Raw genomic sequence first — 20010 nt, 5'->3', positions numbered from 1 at the left:
CAGATTAAGAGAACCAAATTATCCAATAATTTCTGAATTAATCAATTAAAAAATTCAAAACTATGTATAATGAAAGACAGAGATAAAAAGACTTTAGCGCGTCTGGCGTCATCTGTCAATCAAACTCGAGCACGGTTTGTTTAAAAGTGTCGTGATGATGACTTGCTGAACGCGGTGGTATAACCGGGCGCCTTACTGTTAATTTTGCACCTTCAAACATACAAATCATCTCAAAAGTTGGGTCTTTATAGTAGGAAACTTTCTTTCCCAATGGCATCATGTCAACAATGCCTAGAAAAGTTGCTTTTTGCCTTGTAAAAGTACGTAATTTTTCGCCATTTTCTGCTATTCCTTTTCTCCCATTGGCACCAGATAAATCGGCCTTCCTTTTACGCGCTATTAACCAATCAAGGATCGTAATTGACAGGGACGTCAGACGCGATAAAGTCTTTTTATCTGTCTTTCATTATAGAGACTAATTAGGAACAGTGCCTGCGAAACGTGCCAATTTGGACTGCCATTATGGGCCTCTGTTAACCCCATGAGAACTACCTGCCTATTGGTCAAAAAGAAAAGAAGTTTTCATTATCAATTGGACCAATCAGCAACATTGTTTATATTTAAAATTGGGGTGAATTATTTTCACTCCATTCTGATTGGTGATTAAAGTGAAGATATCACAGAATTGACCAATCAAAGGCAATGTTAGATCGGCAGGTAGTGCTCAGTGGGTTAACATCATTACTGAAGGATAAAGGAAACTTGTCAAATTTTGATTAATTAACAGGGCATGCTTATTACCTGTATTCCTGCTGTAATTGCATCTATTACTGGTACTGTTGTACTCGAAGAATCAAGTTTATTGTAATATGGGGTGCTGCATGACAGGAAAGGAATCAAAGAATAGGAAATTAAGTCAATAAATGATTATTATGGTTAATACGGTGTTTACTTAAGTGAAGGGAAATAGGTTAATAAAATGGAAGTAAAATAACAATTAACATGTATTTTTTAGGGTTTCATTACAATATGCTTGCATGTATTTATAAGCTTAATATTTAAAACAAATGTGACCCATCATATCAAAACCAACAAGTTGTCTGCTGGCTTCATTTACAGATAACAATGAAAGATGATGAAAAAAAATATAGAAAATACAAATCAGTTTGAGCTTGTTTCGTCTCATATAAGATATTTTTTCTGTCTCTGATTTCAACAAATAAGGTGTCCAAGGGCGAAATTAAGCGGGAGACGGGAGCCGTTTGGCCCCAGAAACTCTGCAATGGCCCCTGGTTCCATCTCATTTAGTTGACCAGGGACACTTTTCTCACAAAACTTGCCCCCTGGATAGTGAACCAAAAATATCAAATTTTAAAGCAAATAGTGCTTCTTTAACCCATTCAGCATTATCAGCATATCTTTATTTTTATTGGGCCCTTGGTAATTGGAAGTGGCCCCTGGTTTCTTCAAATCTTGGTGAACCAGGGGCCACTTTCTTCTGCCGCAGTGGCCCCTGGTTCAAGCTCTCTTATTTTCACCCTTGAAGGTGTCATTTTAAAGCTAACAAATAGCATTTTATTCTGGTTTTTAAATATCAATTTTCATTTCTGAAGACAACTGGTAGGTTTTAATGTGATGGGTCACAAATATTCTAATCTCTCAAATGTTCAAGTCACCATAGCAACACATACAAAATAACAAAAATGTACTTGCTTGGGCAGTAGTTGATTCGACTTTGATACTGGTGGGCCAGTGGGGGTATTTGGATAAGAGGAGTACTCATGTTTGTACACATATATGACCGAATAGTTAAACAACATTTACCCCCAGTTAGTTTCAACCTACCAGCAAAAATATCCCCATAAACATTAAACGAGTATATTTAACACCAAATGCTGCTCTAAACACAATTTTTAAGACTCAATTTACAAAAAAGAAAGAAAAAAAATTACCCTTACAACACCCCTATAATAAAAATGTGTAAAGCAAGCAACTTGGCAAAATACCCCTTTTCAACTTGTTTGATTTGTTTAAGTCATCCATAATTTTTTGAATGATCCTTTGATTCACCTAACATTCCTGACTGCCAGTCTCTCAATGTGCATTTAATTACAAGTTTATAGTGCGGGATAGTTGAACAATTTACCTGGAGTAAGGCAGAGTAGCACTTCCTGCAGCTGATCCTGGTTCTTTGTAATGTGTTGATGGACTGGGATATATAAAGAAAGAAATACAACAAAATGAACATGTCACTACTTATCTAAAAAAAGAAAATTATATCTCACTGGAGATTCCTTGGCCTTGTACATCGCATTTTTGACCACCAAAAGTGGATCCAGGTGGCATGTCTTTCAAATCCAAATTTTACATGTCATTTTTAAAAATAGTTCTTACTGACAAAGTACATCTATCATTTAATCTATCTATTAATTGAAATGTTGATTGAAATACTGGAGGGTATTTCTGTGCAGGGTGGGTTTTTTTTATCTTTCCAGACTTTTTTCCTTTTTTAGTACTGAACTGGAAATTTCTACTGAATATTATTGCTTTGCTGTAACAGATGAAATTGCAAAACACAAGTCGATTGGTCAGCTTTTTTATTTAATTTAAGAAAATAGATAATATTGCACAAAATATGAATATTTCATGACTAATTTTGTCAAAGAAATATGAAAACAAAACTCTTGTTTGAAAAATTATTTGTTGGCTGGGGGATATTATTTTTTTCATGAACTTCGGAAAAAAATAGCAGTCTGGACGTTTTTTCTTACAGTCAAACAAACTATTTGTATGCCTTTTACATACTGATTTGATCCTATTTCTAGTAAGATATATGCTGAAATCTTCTTTCAAATTGAGGGTAATTGAAGATGACACTTGCTAGAGTGTTTAAACTAGATATCAAAATTTGTTTGGCAAGATGATACTTTCATCTATTTTAATCAAATTCTCAGCCAGATCTTGCAAATTTGCCAAGAATGCCAAGAAGTTGCCAATACTGTATGCAATATGCACAGGCTGACATAGATCACATGTAAACAAATAAGCCTAAAATTGTGACCACAATTATAATGCACTTACCCAAACGTAGGAACAGAATTTCCCTCAAATACAAAACTGACTGTCTTTGTAGCGCTTAAAGGTGTACCAGGTGAGCCACCTGGCATAAAGTTGGATTGCTGATTAAGACGAATGAAGTCAAGCTCTCTCGAAATGTCATTCAGTTTCTGTGAGAAAAATATTTAAAAAACACTGATTGTTACTGACATGCAATAGCTTATTGTATTATCTCCTAGATTTCAACTGTTAATGCCTAGATATGCTAGACATAAAATAGAATAACTTACAAGCTTTAATTTATACTTGGTGCTAGGGATCCCTGGTTTTATTCACCCATAGAGCTCCACAATTAAATGCCTAAGTGGTTTTCTTTTGTTTGATCTCATCACATGTGTATTTCAGTTTAAAATTATCAGAACACTTCTTGTTACTGATTTATGTGATAATTTTTTGCAAAGAATTTAACAAAATTAAAATTCAACCAAAATCATACATTATGGCTTAACTTATGCACATATTATTCTTTTTAGTGTCTTACTGGTTTATTCAAGGCACCAAAAAAGGGGGAAAAACCCGGTACCCCAGGTCAACATAAAAAGTGGTAACCATGTGTGTTCTAAATTTCATGAAAAAGGGTATTTTGTTGACTGAAATCGCGGACCGCGAAATCGCGAAAAAAAGGGGGTATTCTGAGCATTGTCTCCGCGAAATTTAAAAAAAAGGGGTATTTCACAGGTTCGTTCGATCGATGTCTTCAGCCCGAGTCTTCAGCCTCCATCCTCTGGCAATTCATTGATTCCGCCCTCAATCGTCACAGCGAGAGCGTCAGAAGGCAGCTTTTTACTATTGGCACGGCGGTTTCCCGATATAGTTGTCTAGTGGGTGTTGCACGTATGCTCCCGCACGTTTTGAAGAGAGCTGAATGAGCGACGCGAACATCGATGGTGTCAGATGTAACCGTTTTGGATGCCGTATACACTTTTCCATGTGGTGAATTGAAAACATTGCGGGAAACATTGGCAGTGATAGGAGCGAAGTCTAAGACCGACCGAGTGATATTTTTCCTTGGTTTTTAATTCTGTTCGAATTCTGATGCATGTAAGTTTTATTTTGTATCGTTGTTTCTCTTCCCCTGTTGCACTTGAAGTTTGGCAAGCGCCGGTTCGTTCGTGAAGTAAATAAATCAAAGTAAGCTTACCGGGGCATTTGACATGTGTCAAACTAACAAAGCTGCCGAATTTGGAACCTATCATGCAATCCGTGAGTTTTGGGAGTACAACAGACACAAAGTAATGTTCATAGGCCCCTACTTGCACATTTTGTACTTAATATATTAAAATATTTGGAGTCATTGAAAAGGGGTGTCTGGAAATCTTCTCATTGAAAACCTTGAAAAAGGGGGTATTTTTTACCCTGATTTTGTCAGTGATTTGGCAAAAAAAGGGGGGTAAAATCATTGAAAAATCAGTGAAAAGGGGGGTTTTCAAAAAAGGAAGAACACACATGGTTACCACTTTTTATGTTGACCTGGGGTACCGGGGGGAAAAAGACCTTTTCTATTTTCAGTTTATGTTTTTAATATGTTTGAAATATAATCATCGCCATCATCATCATCAGTCATCGTCACCATCATCACCTATCTACATCTTCGACATCATCTCTAGATCTCTAGATCCCTTCTAATAGTTTTCTCAAGTCATACACATTATATCATGTTGTCACTTGCAGAAGGAATGCAAATTCTTTAAAGAAAAAATTAACATACCAGAAAGTTGAAATTAGTTTCATTATTAAACTAGAGCGGTTCTCGGGTTGCGCGGTTTTCGGCATACGCGGTTGGTGTGTAAGGTTGTTGGGTGATGGTATGGTAGTGGTTGTGTTTAAATGTGAGTTTCTTTTCAGAACCCTGTATGGGCGAAGCCTGGATGGTGGATGGGGCGTGTGGGGTGATTAAAGAAGGAAATAATATGGAAATGTAATAGGCCGCACAGCTGTGTAATGTTTATGTTTTACAAGATGCCCAGAGCACGGGTTGGGATATGGAAAATCCCCTCGTGGTGTCGAGTTCACAACAGGTGTTGGTATTGCTTTACCAAAACAACCCGAGCCGTGTGTTGGAAGATTTTGTATGTTTAGACAGTTTTCTAGCAATGTTGACTGTACCCACCAAGTTTCATGCCCATACGACAGATTTTAGTAATTTGACCTCAGATGACCCATGAGTGACCTTGGATTACCCCCAAAATGACCTTCCAAAAATTTGACTCTTAATGTTGACTGTACTCACCAAATTTCATGCTGCTATGTCAGTTTTTAATTTGACCTCAGATGACCCCTGGGTGACCTCGGATGACACCGAAATGACCTTCCAATAACTTGACTCTAAATGTTGAATATACCCACCAAGTTTCGTGCCCATATAACAGTTTTAGTAATTTGACCTCAGATGCCCCTGGATGACCTCGAATGACCCTGAAATGACCTTCCAAAAAATTGACTCTAAGTGTTGACTATACCCACCAAGTTTCGTGCCCATATGACAGTTTTTAGTAATTTGACCTCAGATGAACTCTGTGTGACCTTTGATGACCCCGAAATCTATTCAGCTCTGTAAGAACATCAACTACAAATACAACTGACAAAGTTTAGGCGATACACCATGTTGTTAAAACCCCTGTAGACCCTATGGCATCATCGCACATGTTGACTTCCAAACTTCATCACAACATAAACTTCGAAAATGATCCATTCATACTATCCCATTTATTGACACCTTCGGTTTGTATCAATTGCCAGTGAGCAAAATACATGTGCTCTGTTCACTATACACAGCAAGGTATAGGAAGCTATGTGCACGATATTACAACCTCTACCTTGCTGCATTTTATTTGCAGTTCTGACATTTGGCCTGCGCCGGTTTAACCAACCAGGTCAGACCTTTGGAGCGGGAAAGGGTGTGCCCGAGTGATTGCGTATTAAAACAAACGTTAACAAACAAAAACAAAATTCCCTAAATTGTTATGCCAAAATAAAAAAATTTATCTTGTAAATTTTTGGCTCTATGTAAAGTTTGGAAGGATTTTTGTTTCTCAAAAAAGAAAAAGAAATCTGGTGTCATAATGAATCAAAATATGTATGTTTTATACAGTAAATGAAGTAAAAATTATGATGCGCAGTGATTATGCCATCTTATTAAATTTCTAATCTTAATATTTCATCTTTTTGTCAAATTGTCAAAAGTATGTGATAGCCGATTTATTGCTCAACCGCACCAAGTATTTAGTTTTGTTTAGTTGTGTCGTTAAAATACCCAAACAATTAAGTTTCCGACGATACAGTTCTTTCAGGGACACCCTGTATATAGCATGTTTGTACTACAGTATCGATTTTATTGAAGGTCACTGGTAAACAAACACTTGATAGTTTGTGCCTCGGGCCAGACTGTATGTGGTTATCACGATGTTTGTTCGGATCGCCCGACATAAATTGGATGTGTAGGAGACTAGGTCTGTGCAAACAAATGAGCGTTTCCAAAAAGCAACACACTAAAGCAAACAAAAAATACACCCATTGCCCGCTATTTACTGCACGAAATGAACGACTCTAATCAGGTACCGCACGAAATGAACGACTCTAATCAGCTGCGGCAATTCCACAATCATGCACAATGGTGCATAGGCCTATCTTATACACGTATTCTTATTCGTGCATTTGACGGACTTGGGTGTTTTTGTTTTTGTTAAATATCTCCTCTCCTGAACACATATTATTATAGAAAATCTATCTACATCTTCATTTGCTTACATACTATATACCCTGCAACTTTCAATCTACACAGTGGCTAGATAACCCCTTAAACGTGCGAACAAATATTGCAAAACAAAATTAAAGTATGGCTCTCCGCCTATGGCTACGCCCATACAATCAAAGCATTGCGATAATATCACTGCGATGCACACAGACAATAATACTTTTAAAAAAACACCCGAAAATGGTTTAGATATAATATAACCTAGTGTCATAGTTAAGTGTCATAGTTAAGTGTCCCGCACTATTTTATCAATCATCAGTGCAAATAATGCATCAATCATCAGTCTAAATTTATACTTGACAAAAGCAGATAATGACAAGCTAGACAATGTTTAGTGAAAGGACAGATGTATTACTTTTAATCATAGCACAATCACATTTTGGCTAACATGTATATACCCAGGCTGCACAAGCAATAGCTATTGGCCAAGTTGTGTTTTGTTTACTAATATTTCACGAGATATAATGAGTTGGCATAATTATCATGTCATCAGGTCTTGTAGACAATGTTTAGCAAATACAATACAATACAATACAATTAGCAATGTATTATTTAATCATAGAACAATCACATTTCAACAGGTTGAATTATCCCTGCTGCTCAAACAATAGCTATCGGCCATTTGTTGGTACAATTGATGTAATTCTCTTCCCAGATTTAATTTATACCTGTACGTACAATGCATTTGTAATGCAAGTTGTAATTTGTTAACTATTCCAGAGACAAAATAATGAGTTGGCATTATGTTATCAGTTTTTGTTCATGTTGATTTGATTATTCACAAGTGAACATGTTAATTCCCTTCTAAATTATATGTTTTTTTGCAAAATATAAACAAATATTATTTTCTTTCTGTTATTTTAACAATTAGCCAAAGTTGCAAGTTAGCTTTTGACATCCACTTTCCACCTGTGTTATATTAGAGTACTTAGAGTCAGTGGTGCAGTGCTACTAGGTAGAAAGGGCACACTAAAGCCCGATCCTGACTCCACATCGCAGCGCGATGCGATGCTGCGATGCTATAAAAACTGCAATCTGAGCCAGGCTTTTACGAGTTCAGCAGTGAAAATTCTCATCGCACAATGGAAATTTCAGTCCGCGATAGAGTTGGAAAATATTTAACTTTTTCGCATTGCGCTGCGACAGCGCAGCCGTGCACACTTGTGATTGGCTGCTGGAAAATCAAGGTCTGTAGAATGACCTTAAAAGGAGATGCAGACCCAACATACTTTTCAAACATCGCAATATCGCGCGATGAAATTAAAATGTACATTTTAATTTCATTGCACGATGCTGGGATGTTTGAAAAGCATCGCATCATCGGCCATGTAAGTGGAGTCAGGATCGGACTTAAGGGGGAACTCACTGAAAATGTGTGATGGGGATGTGTAGCCACATGATCAACCCCATTTTTCAACTCCATCTCACCCAATGACCATGTGTGGTCACCACAATGAACTGCTTGCTTAATAATTTTGTTTAAAAAGTTCTCTGCAAATAATTTGCTTTGAAGAGAAATCCATTAAAGGTCCGTAACCGATCGACAGCATCACCCCCCCAATTTTTTTTCATTGTTGATGAGTTTTTGGTATGATATAATAAATTCTATTTTTCTCATTACCATCCTGAAATTTGACGATCCAATTCGATGTAATTGGAATATTTTATCACAAGAATGATGGGTGTAGTGGTATGGCGAAGCACTCAAAGGGAGTGTTGTTTCTGGATGCCGGACCATAATGCAATTCACACGTATCAATGTATTGGCTTGCTAATTGTGCTAATTATTCACTTTTACACTGAAAATGTTCTCGTTTTCTCACATACATGTAGATGCATAAAGGGGACGATATTTGAAATTGTATGTAAATTTGAAGACAATTCAAATCCTAAACCTATAGGGTTACTCCCCCCCCCCCTTTTAAGTACATGTTATTTTGGTCCACTCTTGTGACAGAATTACTGATTTATATTAAATAAAGCATGAAAAAGGTCCCTGCAAGGAATTAAGATCCCAAGGATTACAGTATAGAACCACCGTGCCACTTACAAAGATATCTATATGTAACGTGTCATGTCAAAAGGAGACACTTTTGGGCAGGATCGTAAATGGAGAAATAGCCAAAAATCTGCCCGGTGGTGATTTTTTCACAATTTGAGTTTGTTGCGAATTTGTGATTCTATTAATGTTAAAAATATTGTCTGATAGTTTCAGATCGGAAAAAACTGGCATCTTGTATTTTTTGAGACATGTTTCAAGATAATTCCTACTCTCAACATTGTCAATAATATTTTTAAAGGCCGATATCTCAATTTCCAATTTTATAATACCATAACTTACGAACTCAATATCTTTGCTTAAGAATATCCGATTTCATTGGTGAAAACGGCGTTGTGGAGCAAAATATCTCTATATTTAAGACCACATACGTGTACACTTCCTGCAAGGTGGATCCATGATTGGATAGCAAAATTTCAATGTGTGTCCCCGTTTGGCATTGGATATCTGCATTGTACTCATGTACACACATTATGCTGGTATTCAAACATAAAACAGACACAACAGATCTTTTTTATTTTTGCTTTTACATAATTTGCGTCACACAACAGATCCTAATTAATCTGTAATGAGCTAGGTACTTAACACCTGCTAATTAATGAAATAATAAGGAAATGTCTGTGTTATGTTAGATATCAATTGTCTGGGTGTAATTATACCTGATTAACCGGTCATTACAAATTCAATCTATTTGAGGGTTTCACCGGATAGAGTGGTGATTTGTTTGTACTTTTTGAATTCTATAATTACTATGTAGAAACAAGTACCAATGTTTCAAATTATAAATGTGGCCCCTTAAGGGGGTACTACACCCCTGCCCAATTTTGTGCATATTTTAGCATTTTTCTCAAAAATTATAGCGCATTGGTGACAAGTACTACAACTACTGCACTCAAAATTTTATTTCAGTTGTGGAGTTACAGTCAAAAATGAGGGAAAACCAATATTTGATCAATAAATCAATAACTACTTGCCTTGAGTTGCTGAATTTTCAGTGCAGTAGTTGTAGCCCTTGCCCCTATAATATACATATCTTACTTGTCACCAATGCGCTCTAATTTTTGAGAAAAATGCAAAAATAGGCACAAAATTGGCCATGGGTGTAGTACCCCCTGATATATGGATGCTAAACATGTCCACAGACCTACTATGTATCATTATTAGTGCAGATTTTTGGTGTAAAGATAAATGTTTACAATCTACATGAAGTTCTGCTATTAGGTAAAAAATCTTTTTAGCAGTGGCGGCGCCAGGATTTTTTTCGGAAGGGCATTTAGGGGGCAAAGTGAATTTCAGGGGGCAAAATCACCAAATTTTGTGCAAAATTGCAGCAAAATATGGACATTTTCGTAATTTTGGGTTTTTACTGGGGGCAACAGGGGGCAAGAGTTCTGACTGGGGCATTTGCCCCTCCTGCCCCCCACCGTGGTGCCACCACTGCTTTTTAGAAACATACTGTACCTTTATAATGGTCAAATTTCTGAACTATATCAGAATTTCTGATATATCTATATCAGAATCTGAAAACATGGATTTTGTCATGTTCCTCTTGGTCTTGTGGGGACAGGTCACATATTATCAAGCAATAAGTTTGCGCCCGCTGCAGAGCGCCACAGCCAGCGAACTGAGCTAGTTCCAATTATAAATACCTTTTTCTGATATAAAGAAATTCCTCTGATTTGTTTCAACTATTGTCCTTGATGATCAGATCATAATTTCCATCTCAGTAGTTTTTATAAATTATAAATACCTAATTACCGGTACCTAAAGAAGAAATTCATCTGATTTGTTTTTAAACTAAATTACTTAAGTTAATTTTTTTTATTTCTTCCTTGGTCTGGGCTGTGCGTAAACACATGGGCGATAAACAATCACGCTGATAGGCTAATCAACGATCTTGACAACAAGACGGTTGACCCATTGGTCGTCGGCGGGTAGAAGTGGAGGAGACCTCGCCACTTGCACATGATCGCCCATCACCAGCGCTTACCTGAACCATGGCAGAAATAAGAAATTTATTTTATTTTATCATAATTTCCATACCACTTGTTTTTATATAAATACCTTATTTGAAGACGAAATTCATCTGATTTGTTTCAACTATTTGTTATTGATGATCATAATTTTCATCTCACTTGTTTTAATTATAATATAAATACCTTACCTGAAGAAGAAATTTATCTCTACTGGAAGTCAGTTTGACCGAAATTCATATTGTATAGACAACTTGACATCATTGTTTTTCAACAAAGGTGAGGGACTGGTTTATCGATATGCTTGAACGAACAGCTACACTGTCCAATGGCTTTCTTGTACTATATGAAATGTGGTGGGCAATTTAAAATGCACATGCCCTGAGCAAACTACGATGCATACGCAAACTGCAGGGCAAAGAACAATGAAAATTGCAATAATTTGTGTGCATACTGCCGGGCAATGACGTAACATGTCAAGTGGTCTATACAATATGTGTATTACATAACAAAGGAGATGGATTTACCTCGGAGGTGTATCTTTTGGTACACAATGGGAATATTCCATTTAAAATCCACACTACCCCTGTGGAAGATTTAGCTAAAGTCTTCCACAGAGGGAGTATAAGTTTTGAATAGAATAGACAATTGGGTAACTTCTATTTGAAATACTCACTCCATGTGTGGAAGATATAAGTAAAGTCGTAATACAGGGGAGTATGGGTTTCAAAATGATTAACCCTGACCAATTACATTTGAAAAACATACTCCCACTGTGGAAGATATTTTGAAAATCTTCCACAGGGGTAGTGTGGATTTCAACTGGAAGAACCCAATACACATTACTTTTAAAAAAGAATTTCAGTCAAACTGATTTCTGGTAGAATAAAAATTCCATTGATATTCAACAGGAATGAGCAGCAAGACATTCATGGCAAAGTCTTATTATTCAAATTCATATAATGCATCAATACAAACAGTGCATATTTGCTTTTCTTCTTTCAATTTTATGTTTGCATTTCATAATCATATCTGGACATGATTTTCATTAATTTGTCAACTATTTGTTCTTTTTTCAATAAGGCTAAATTAATTAAATTGTTGTATGTCTCATAAGGCTAAATTAATTAAATTGTTTTAATCAAATTGTATATCTCATATAAGTACAAGAAAAATGCATCGTGTGCATTGATGAAAGTGTGGGCGTTCAAATTATGTACACTTGGCTGAAATATCACATTTCATTTTGTTCTATTTCATTTTTTGTTGTATTTTTATTATGTTTTATTACTTTTGAAATGGAACAAAATTCACATCAGCAAAATCAGTTTTCAGTTTAAGGCCAAGAATAATCTTCATAAATTTCTCACAATATAAATAATTGTGCCATACATGTATGCCAATATAGATGAGTTGACTTCTGACGTTTTTTGCCTGGCAGTATCCGCACGCATCATATTTTGTTCAGGGCCTGTGCTTTTAAACATTCCGCCACATCACAATAAGGCCATTGAACAGTGTAGTGGTTGTATGCAGTTCGCTCAAGCATATCGATATACCAGTCCCTTGCCTTTGTTGATAAACATTGAGGTCAACTCATCTATAGCCCGGCATTACAAGGTTCAGAGGTTGAGTTACTTACTACCGATCTCAATAAGCTAAAAAAATACATAAATGGGCAGGATGTTATAGTTATTATATTGTCATCATCATCATCATCATCATCACCATTATTTATTCATTTTCAAATTTTGTGCTTCCTTTCCCTGATATATAAAAAATGAATCCTGTTTGTTATCACAAGAGTTTTAAAATCTAAATCTTCATCTTCATCTAATTTGGTTGGTTTAATTTGTCTAATCTGGACACAAGCCACAACCACTAGTTGTAGTAAAAATATCCGTTCCAGTGAGCAAAAATATGTTACATAATAAACTTATACATGTAAGTATTTCCTCACTAGCTTAACTTAATCCTTTACTTGTAAAGGTCAAAGCAACTATGGATTATAGTATTAGTTATTAGGTGAGGTTTGGGCGTGATAAGGACTCTGAGATTATAACCTGTATCACCTTATCATACCGTACAAATAATCTCACATAGGCCCAATGAGAAGAATATTCACGGGCTGGAACACTTTTACTCAATCCCGTCTTACATGATAATCCTCGCTAGGCCTAAAGCAGGCCTAATTCTCCAGTAAAGCTTGAGAGCTCAACCAGCACAGTCATCTTCCGCACAAACTCAACTCTGCTTTAGACCACTGAAACCGGTTTTCGAATTTCGCTGCAAATTTTGTTCAGAAAAGCTACCACGTTTGCCCTCTGTATTTATATTGGGAGTGGCAAATCTCAGTGAAATCAGGCCCTGGTGAAATCCATGTTTTAATGTGTGCACACCGGCTTGTTACTGAACCGCCATTATTGTTATGAAACAATCGTCGCTGTGCCAGTTGTCATGCAGAGCAGCGCATACATATGTCCTTACTAACAAGACATGGTGTGTGGATACACGTATATACACGTTCAGCAGGTATGATACGAGATATATCATGTCAGTAAATTGGTGCACTTATCCAATGAAAACACAGGAAACTACTTGAATACAAAACCTCTTGGCATTTCTTCTGTGCTCCTGAAAAGAATTAAACTGGTTGCAGATCCAGGATTTGAGTGGCTAATGTTGGCATTTGTAATGACCTTTTCAGTAAATCCCATAATTCCTTGCGGTCAGAACCCAGATGTCATCATTTAACGTCATGCCCACTTGCAATGCGCAGTAACGATGTTCGCTAAACGATGTACCCATCTGCATGACATAAAATGATGACATCTTGGGTCTAATTGGTTTCAAAAACCAGCTTTAAAATAGTCCGATTATGCAAGCCATTTTTTAAAGGGAAATGGCACATTAAGACCTATAAAATACAATACAGTATCTATCTATCTCCATGAAGAAGCTTGATACAATCAGAGCATCGTTAAAATACTGGAGCTGATATTATATACAACAAATATATGCAAACAAACAAACAAAAACACAAACAAACCTCTAGATAGCTGTTCCTCCTGTCCCTGCCTCGATGTGGCAGTGTGACACTTGATCTTGGTATTGCCAATGTAGACCCCGCCATTCTGAGGGCCAATAAAGATCCTTAAAGATCACATCAATAGTGGAATAATTGGACTTCAAAGCTGATTTCTTCTGTCACATGTGGTCATTTCTTACATTTAGTCATTCTGAAAGAGGAACAAAATGATAAAATGTACAGTGTCAGATGTTAAGGGATGACTCAACGTGCAAAAATCTACAAACTTTAACAAAAACAATACAAATATTAATGTTATGTATACATTGTTATTTAATTTAGCATATATTCATATCATTTATAACATTGAACTATACACCTCACAATATACATTGACAATGTATATTTATCCTTTCACATAATATAATAGTGTTATCTGACATGGCCGTAGCAAGGTTGAAAAATGTGGGGTGGCCAAAATACAAATATATGCACCAAAATTTAAATTTTTAAAAATATTTAGAAAAACATAATGGCAGCCATGGCTTCCTTACTTGCTACGGCCATGCTATCTGAGTAGCAACCACAAAGTCATTTTTGATTTTAAAACTGATCATTTAGCATCATTCAGGGATGTATAATGTAGAGTCCGAAGTTTTCCGTTTTATGGAAAACGGAAGAAAATCACGGAATCTGAGGTACAACATGGAAAATGATATTTTTGTATGATGTGATAAAAATTGTTAAAAGATAAGAGAAATAAATGTTAAAAACAATCATGAGTTGTGTATGTCAATTTTTATGATAAAAATACTGTTTAATAATAGTCGGCCTATTATCGTGAGAATATTCCAATTAGAACACATTGATCGCGATATTGAACATTTTATTGTGACATTAATATCATTGTTTATACATTTTAAGCTTTATTCATGACACAGATTTACAAAGTTTACAACTCGGATTACAACACAGAAAATGGATTTTAGAAAACGGTAAACTTCAGACTCTAGTATAATGTAATTACTTTATGTAGTAGCTATTCAATATATAGATATGTGCAGTACCTTGATCAACCTAAATAAATGAAAACTCTGTCTCAGCCAATTTCACCTCCACACGTTTTTGTTTGAGCAAAAGCATTATATATAGCAACATCAGTCATTTCTGATCTATTCTTGGTCCAGAAACATTTGTTCAAGCTATATCAATGTTTATCTTAAAGCCTTAATTTTTTTTCAGAATATACCTTTATTTTTTTTCAAAACCAATTTTTTGGCATATTTGAAATACTTACAAATGTATGTTCCAACTTACATCTATGAGCAAACTGTCAAATTCACACTATTTGTAGTAAAACAGGATGATTTTCTGTTGGTCCGACATATTATCATAATCTGAAATATTATCATAATATTTCAGATTATGATAATATGTCGGAACGATCATAAATCTTAATCTCCTCTGGCCAGTTTAGTTACGCTCCTCCACACATGTGGAGGAGCATAATAAAAAAAGTGTGAGATATTCGGGTGATAGAGGTAAAGTTTATGATGTTGTTTCTTTGCAAATTTCCAATGTTTTTCGCGTCCAATTAATGTATTGGGAACTTTCATAACGATTGCATATTATCATTTTGGAAGAAAAAAAATCTAAAAATTTAAAAAGATCGTACATAAAGGATTTAAGGAGCGAGGGGCATTTCATTTTACACTCACCACATCCAGGTTCAAATCCTAGGGTTCAAATCCAATCAGACAAAACACATCACATAATAATAAACATCCAATAGGAAAACTATGTCAACATAAATCCTCTCGTTATAATTCATCCATCACAACTGAGTTCCTATATTAAATATGACTACCAATTCCTCTTCCTGTGATGTATATGCCCGGGCTAGTTAGTATTCCTCTAAGCTAAATCAGAAACAAGCCTGCCTCAGTGGTATAACTGTACAATCTATGTCATACATAACACGCATGTTGTGAGCACAGATTGAAAGTGACACTATTCTGGGAAGGATGAGTAATTCAGTCGAAACTATACAACTTTATAGTAGGTGACCACTGAGTTAAGGCAGGCCGGCTAAATCAAAATCACGGTGACAATCAAAGACCTTCAATGAGGCCTTATAAAAGGAGAGCACAACAGCTGTGAACTCCGGGTGTGAACTATTACTAATAATCATATTTATCTATTATTTTAATTCATTAATGTAATTACAATTATAATGTTGTAATTTCTTATTGTATCAAAAGTGCTCAAGTACAGGAAGGAAATTACACTTTAGTGTTTTGGGTTTTTTAAACTTTCATTGAGAGTGTGTACTGTACTTTTACAAACAAGTACATTTTGAACCAAAGCATGATATAGATACCATATCCACATTCAATATACAAACTTGAACTTTCCTCTAAATATTCCATGTAGTCAACTATCCAGATTCATTGTAAGCATTCACATTGTTGTGAGTATTTGATCTGGTAGGTATATGGATTAAATGCACAGGTTGTAATGCATGGGTAAGTTCATGGAGAGTATTCAAACAAATTATTGTAAACTTTCAGTTGATGAGAACAGGAAACATTTTGCATTTAGGAAAATAATAAATAAATATATTTATGTTTGCAAGCTGCAATATAATAAAATAATCTTCTTTGATTCTGTTTCGAGTTGAAAAAATCAAAATGCCTTGTATTCCCAAAATGTTGTTTACCAGTATTGCACACATTTATAGTTGACTATACGGTCGAATCCAACCAAAAGTGTCCACGGGCCAAAAATAAAAGTCCGAAATAGAAATGTCTCCACAATTTTTTTCCTTTTGCCCATTGATTGATGACATATTGGCCTTATAGGAACCAAAAGTGCCATTACTAATCTTGAAAAATAAATCCAGGACGTGTGATAGTAAATGTGATATCAAAACCTACGAATACCACTAGGATGCTTTCACTATCGCAATACTAATCAACCTAAAACAAATGGAATATTCCCATTAACGCTTTTTTTCGTGTAATGTAGACAACAGGGTGTCAGGAAAATGCTAGCTCAACCAGAAAATATTTGTTTTTATTTTTATAACGCGATCAATATGATCTTTGTCAATTTATGCTAGTTTATTTTTGAAAATGAAGTTTAGGTCAGTTTCTGTATTTTATTTATCAAATGAGTATGAATCAATTTACACATTGTATAAGAACGAGTAGGATATATAGACAAAAATGTGAATCAAATACTGGACTCACCAACGATTTTTTTCAGTAACGTTGCGACCCGTTCACGGGTCTTCATCAGACTGCAGAGACTTGACTGATGGTTTGGTCACGTGATGGTAATCGGCGAGGAAGTAGTTTCACGGTGGGGTCCCAGGCGTGTGATAGCAGGAAACGGAGGCCCCCCTTCTTGTTGAGTGCTGGCTGCTCAGCTCTTTCCCGGATGGATTCTTTCACTCCCCTCTCAAACCACCTCTCCTCCCTCTAATAATTTACGGAGCAAACTGGTGCACGTAAAAGACAAAATTCCAAAAGACAAACAGTCTAACCTAGTTTATGGACTCACATGCTCTGAAACTAGCTGTGCCCAGTCTTATGTAGGAGAGACAAAACAGTCTATTAAAGCTCGCTTCAATCAACACCGGAGAGGAAGTTCCAACGAAAACCAGGACTCCGCAGTCTTCACCCATTCAAAACTCTCTGGCTACCAATTCAATGCCGACGACATCATAATCTTCGACAAGGAGGAGAGGTGGTTTGAGAGGGAGTGAAAGAATCCATCCGGGAAAGAGCTGAGCAGCCAGCACTCAACAAGAAGGGGGGCCTCCGCTTCCTGCTATCACACGCCTGGGACCCCACCGTGAAACTACTTCCTCGCCGATTACCATCACGTGACCAAACCATCAGTCAAGTCTCTGCAAGAAGTCTGATGAAGACCCGTGAACGGGTCGCAACGTTACTGAAAAAAATCGTTGGTGAGTCCAGTATTTGATTCACATTTTTGTCTATTTTATACTACTGGATGACTCAAAACATTCATAATCTTGAGTAGGATATATGTTTTCAAGAATATTAGGAATTATACGCATACACCTAACGCTTTATACAATGAAAAGGTGAAGAAACCCGGGTATTCGTAGGTAACATGAGCGATTTAAAGCCTTAATGTACGATCTTTTTAAATTTTTAGATTTTTGTTTTTTTCTTCTAAAATGATAATATGCAATCATTATTAAAGTTCCCAATACATTTGGACGCGAACAACATTGGGAATTTGCAAAGAAACAACATCATAAACTTCACCTCTATCACTCGAAACATCTCGCACTATTTGGATTAGGACAGCGAGTGCGGCCTCAGAGTTAGTCTCCTATGCGGCCAGTTTGGTTACGCTCCCTCCACATGTGCAGGGAGCGTAACCAAGCTAGTTTTGTACGAGACTACGGTTTGCGACCGTGGCCGACATAAAGTCATAATCTAAAAAATTATGACTTTATGTCGGACCAACAGAAAATCGTCCCGTTTTACTACAAATAGGACGAATTTGACAGTTTGCTCATAGATTTAAGTTAGAACATGTGTAAGTATTACAAATATGCCAAAAAATCGGTTTTGAAAAAAATAAAGGTAAATTCTGAAAAAAGATCGTACATTATGACTTTAACAATATCTATATTGAGTTTAGAGGTTTAAATTTTGCTATTATGGTAATGAATTAATAAAATGGTAGTTTTAGATCTCTTTCAGATGGTACGTCCAAATGAATAAATGCTATTACCTTAGATCAAAAATTTTTGATGCTTTTAGCAAGAATTTGACCACTTCATTTTGATATACAAGTAGTTAATCAGCAATTTTACATAATAAATAATAATATTGTTGAATGAATCCGTATATGGGTAATAATAGTGTCCTGGGGTACCGCTTAAAGTTTTTGACAATTAATTTCCATTGGTAGGGACACTTCATTACACATGTCATGTATTATGCTGTATTCGTAAGTGACATTTCAATATTTGTAGGTAAGAATGAGACTTTTGGTGGATATCGCAATCAAAACTTCATTTTATAAAGCACTTTGAATGTATTATTTTCTTTATGTGCGTTTATTGATACTTGAGACCCTATCATGTATATTTAATGTCGGTTCACAGTGGTTGAAAGAGGATTGAAGTAAGAAACAAAGGCACTAAAGTGACTTTAATTTGATTAATTGCACACAAATCGCTTAAAACCGTTATTGCAGACTTGTGAAGTCCATCTTGGAGTCAGTTACGTCTTGTGGCCTTTCTTTTGAGGGCAACTACAATTAGCTTTATACCAGGGTCCATCACTGTGTTGTCTAGATCATGAGACAATGAGAACAGTCGTTTTTTCCATGGTATTCGTGAGGTAACCTTAGCTTAAAACGGCAAAAGTTACCTTGAATAAATGAATTTGGACACAAATTACCCAGAAACCAGAAGTTCGGTAAACATTTAAAATGAAGCACACATGACAGTTGACAAATCCAAGTATTTATGCCCTTCTAATCTTCTTTGAATCTGATTTTTCTTTCAAATGAGCAGACCGTCGTCTATTTCAGTACATATTTTTCAACAATTAAGCCGTATTCAGTTTTGCATGGTGGGCATGTATGTGAATTCGCAACTTTCGTGACATATGATTTGATAGCAAACATACAGGCCTTCGTTATGTACCAATATGGGCATTGGCATGAATGGCGGTGTTTCACAGTACTGTCATGATGTCAAATTGTATTCAGAGGTAACATTCGGTTACCGAAATTTACCTCTGAATACTTGCTTTTATTGTTGACATCTCAGAAATATTTAAACGCAGGCTATTGAAACTTGGTAGAAATAAAGAGTGTATTACCCTGCACCTATTGCTTAACTATTGTTTACTATTCTCTCACTTTGTGGAAATGACACAGCTTTTAACATGTATTCGGAGGTAATGCATATTTTTACCAAACCTACCTTTGTGCCATTTAGAATTTCTGGCAGCTAAACACAATAATAAAGATGTCGAATGCAATGCATTTCAGTATTGGACATATCAAAGCTTATATCAATTAT

At 35.9% G+C, this 20010-nt stretch overlaps 1 protein-coding gene across 1 annotated transcript in view; it reads right to left on the bottom strand.

The window, feature by feature from the left end:
- Positions 1-20010, bottom strand: part of LOC140153213 (uncharacterized) — a 76152-nt gene that overhangs the window by 48144 nt on the left and 7998 nt on the right. The window contains exons 2-5 of the mRNA XM_072175898.1: positions 13953-14142; positions 3082-3227; positions 2147-2209; positions 802-877 (exon numbers count right to left, since the gene is read on the bottom strand). Of these exons, the coding sequence (XP_072031999.1) occupies positions 802-877; positions 2147-2209; positions 3082-3227; positions 13953-14036 (369 nt within the window). The 5' untranslated portion in view covers positions 14037-14142. The remainder of the gene's footprint in view (positions 1-801; positions 878-2146; positions 2210-3081; positions 3228-13952; positions 14143-20010) is intronic.

Source organism: Amphiura filiformis, chromosome 5 (genome assembly GCF_039555335.1).
Source record: "Amphiura filiformis chromosome 5, Afil_fr2py, whole genome shotgun sequence".
Classification (NCBI taxonomy): Eukaryota; Metazoa; Echinodermata; class Ophiuroidea; order Amphilepidida; family Amphiuridae; genus Amphiura; species Amphiura filiformis.
The sequence above is the reverse complement of the archived record's forward strand: the minus strand, read 5'-3'. Positions and strand labels throughout refer to the sequence as shown.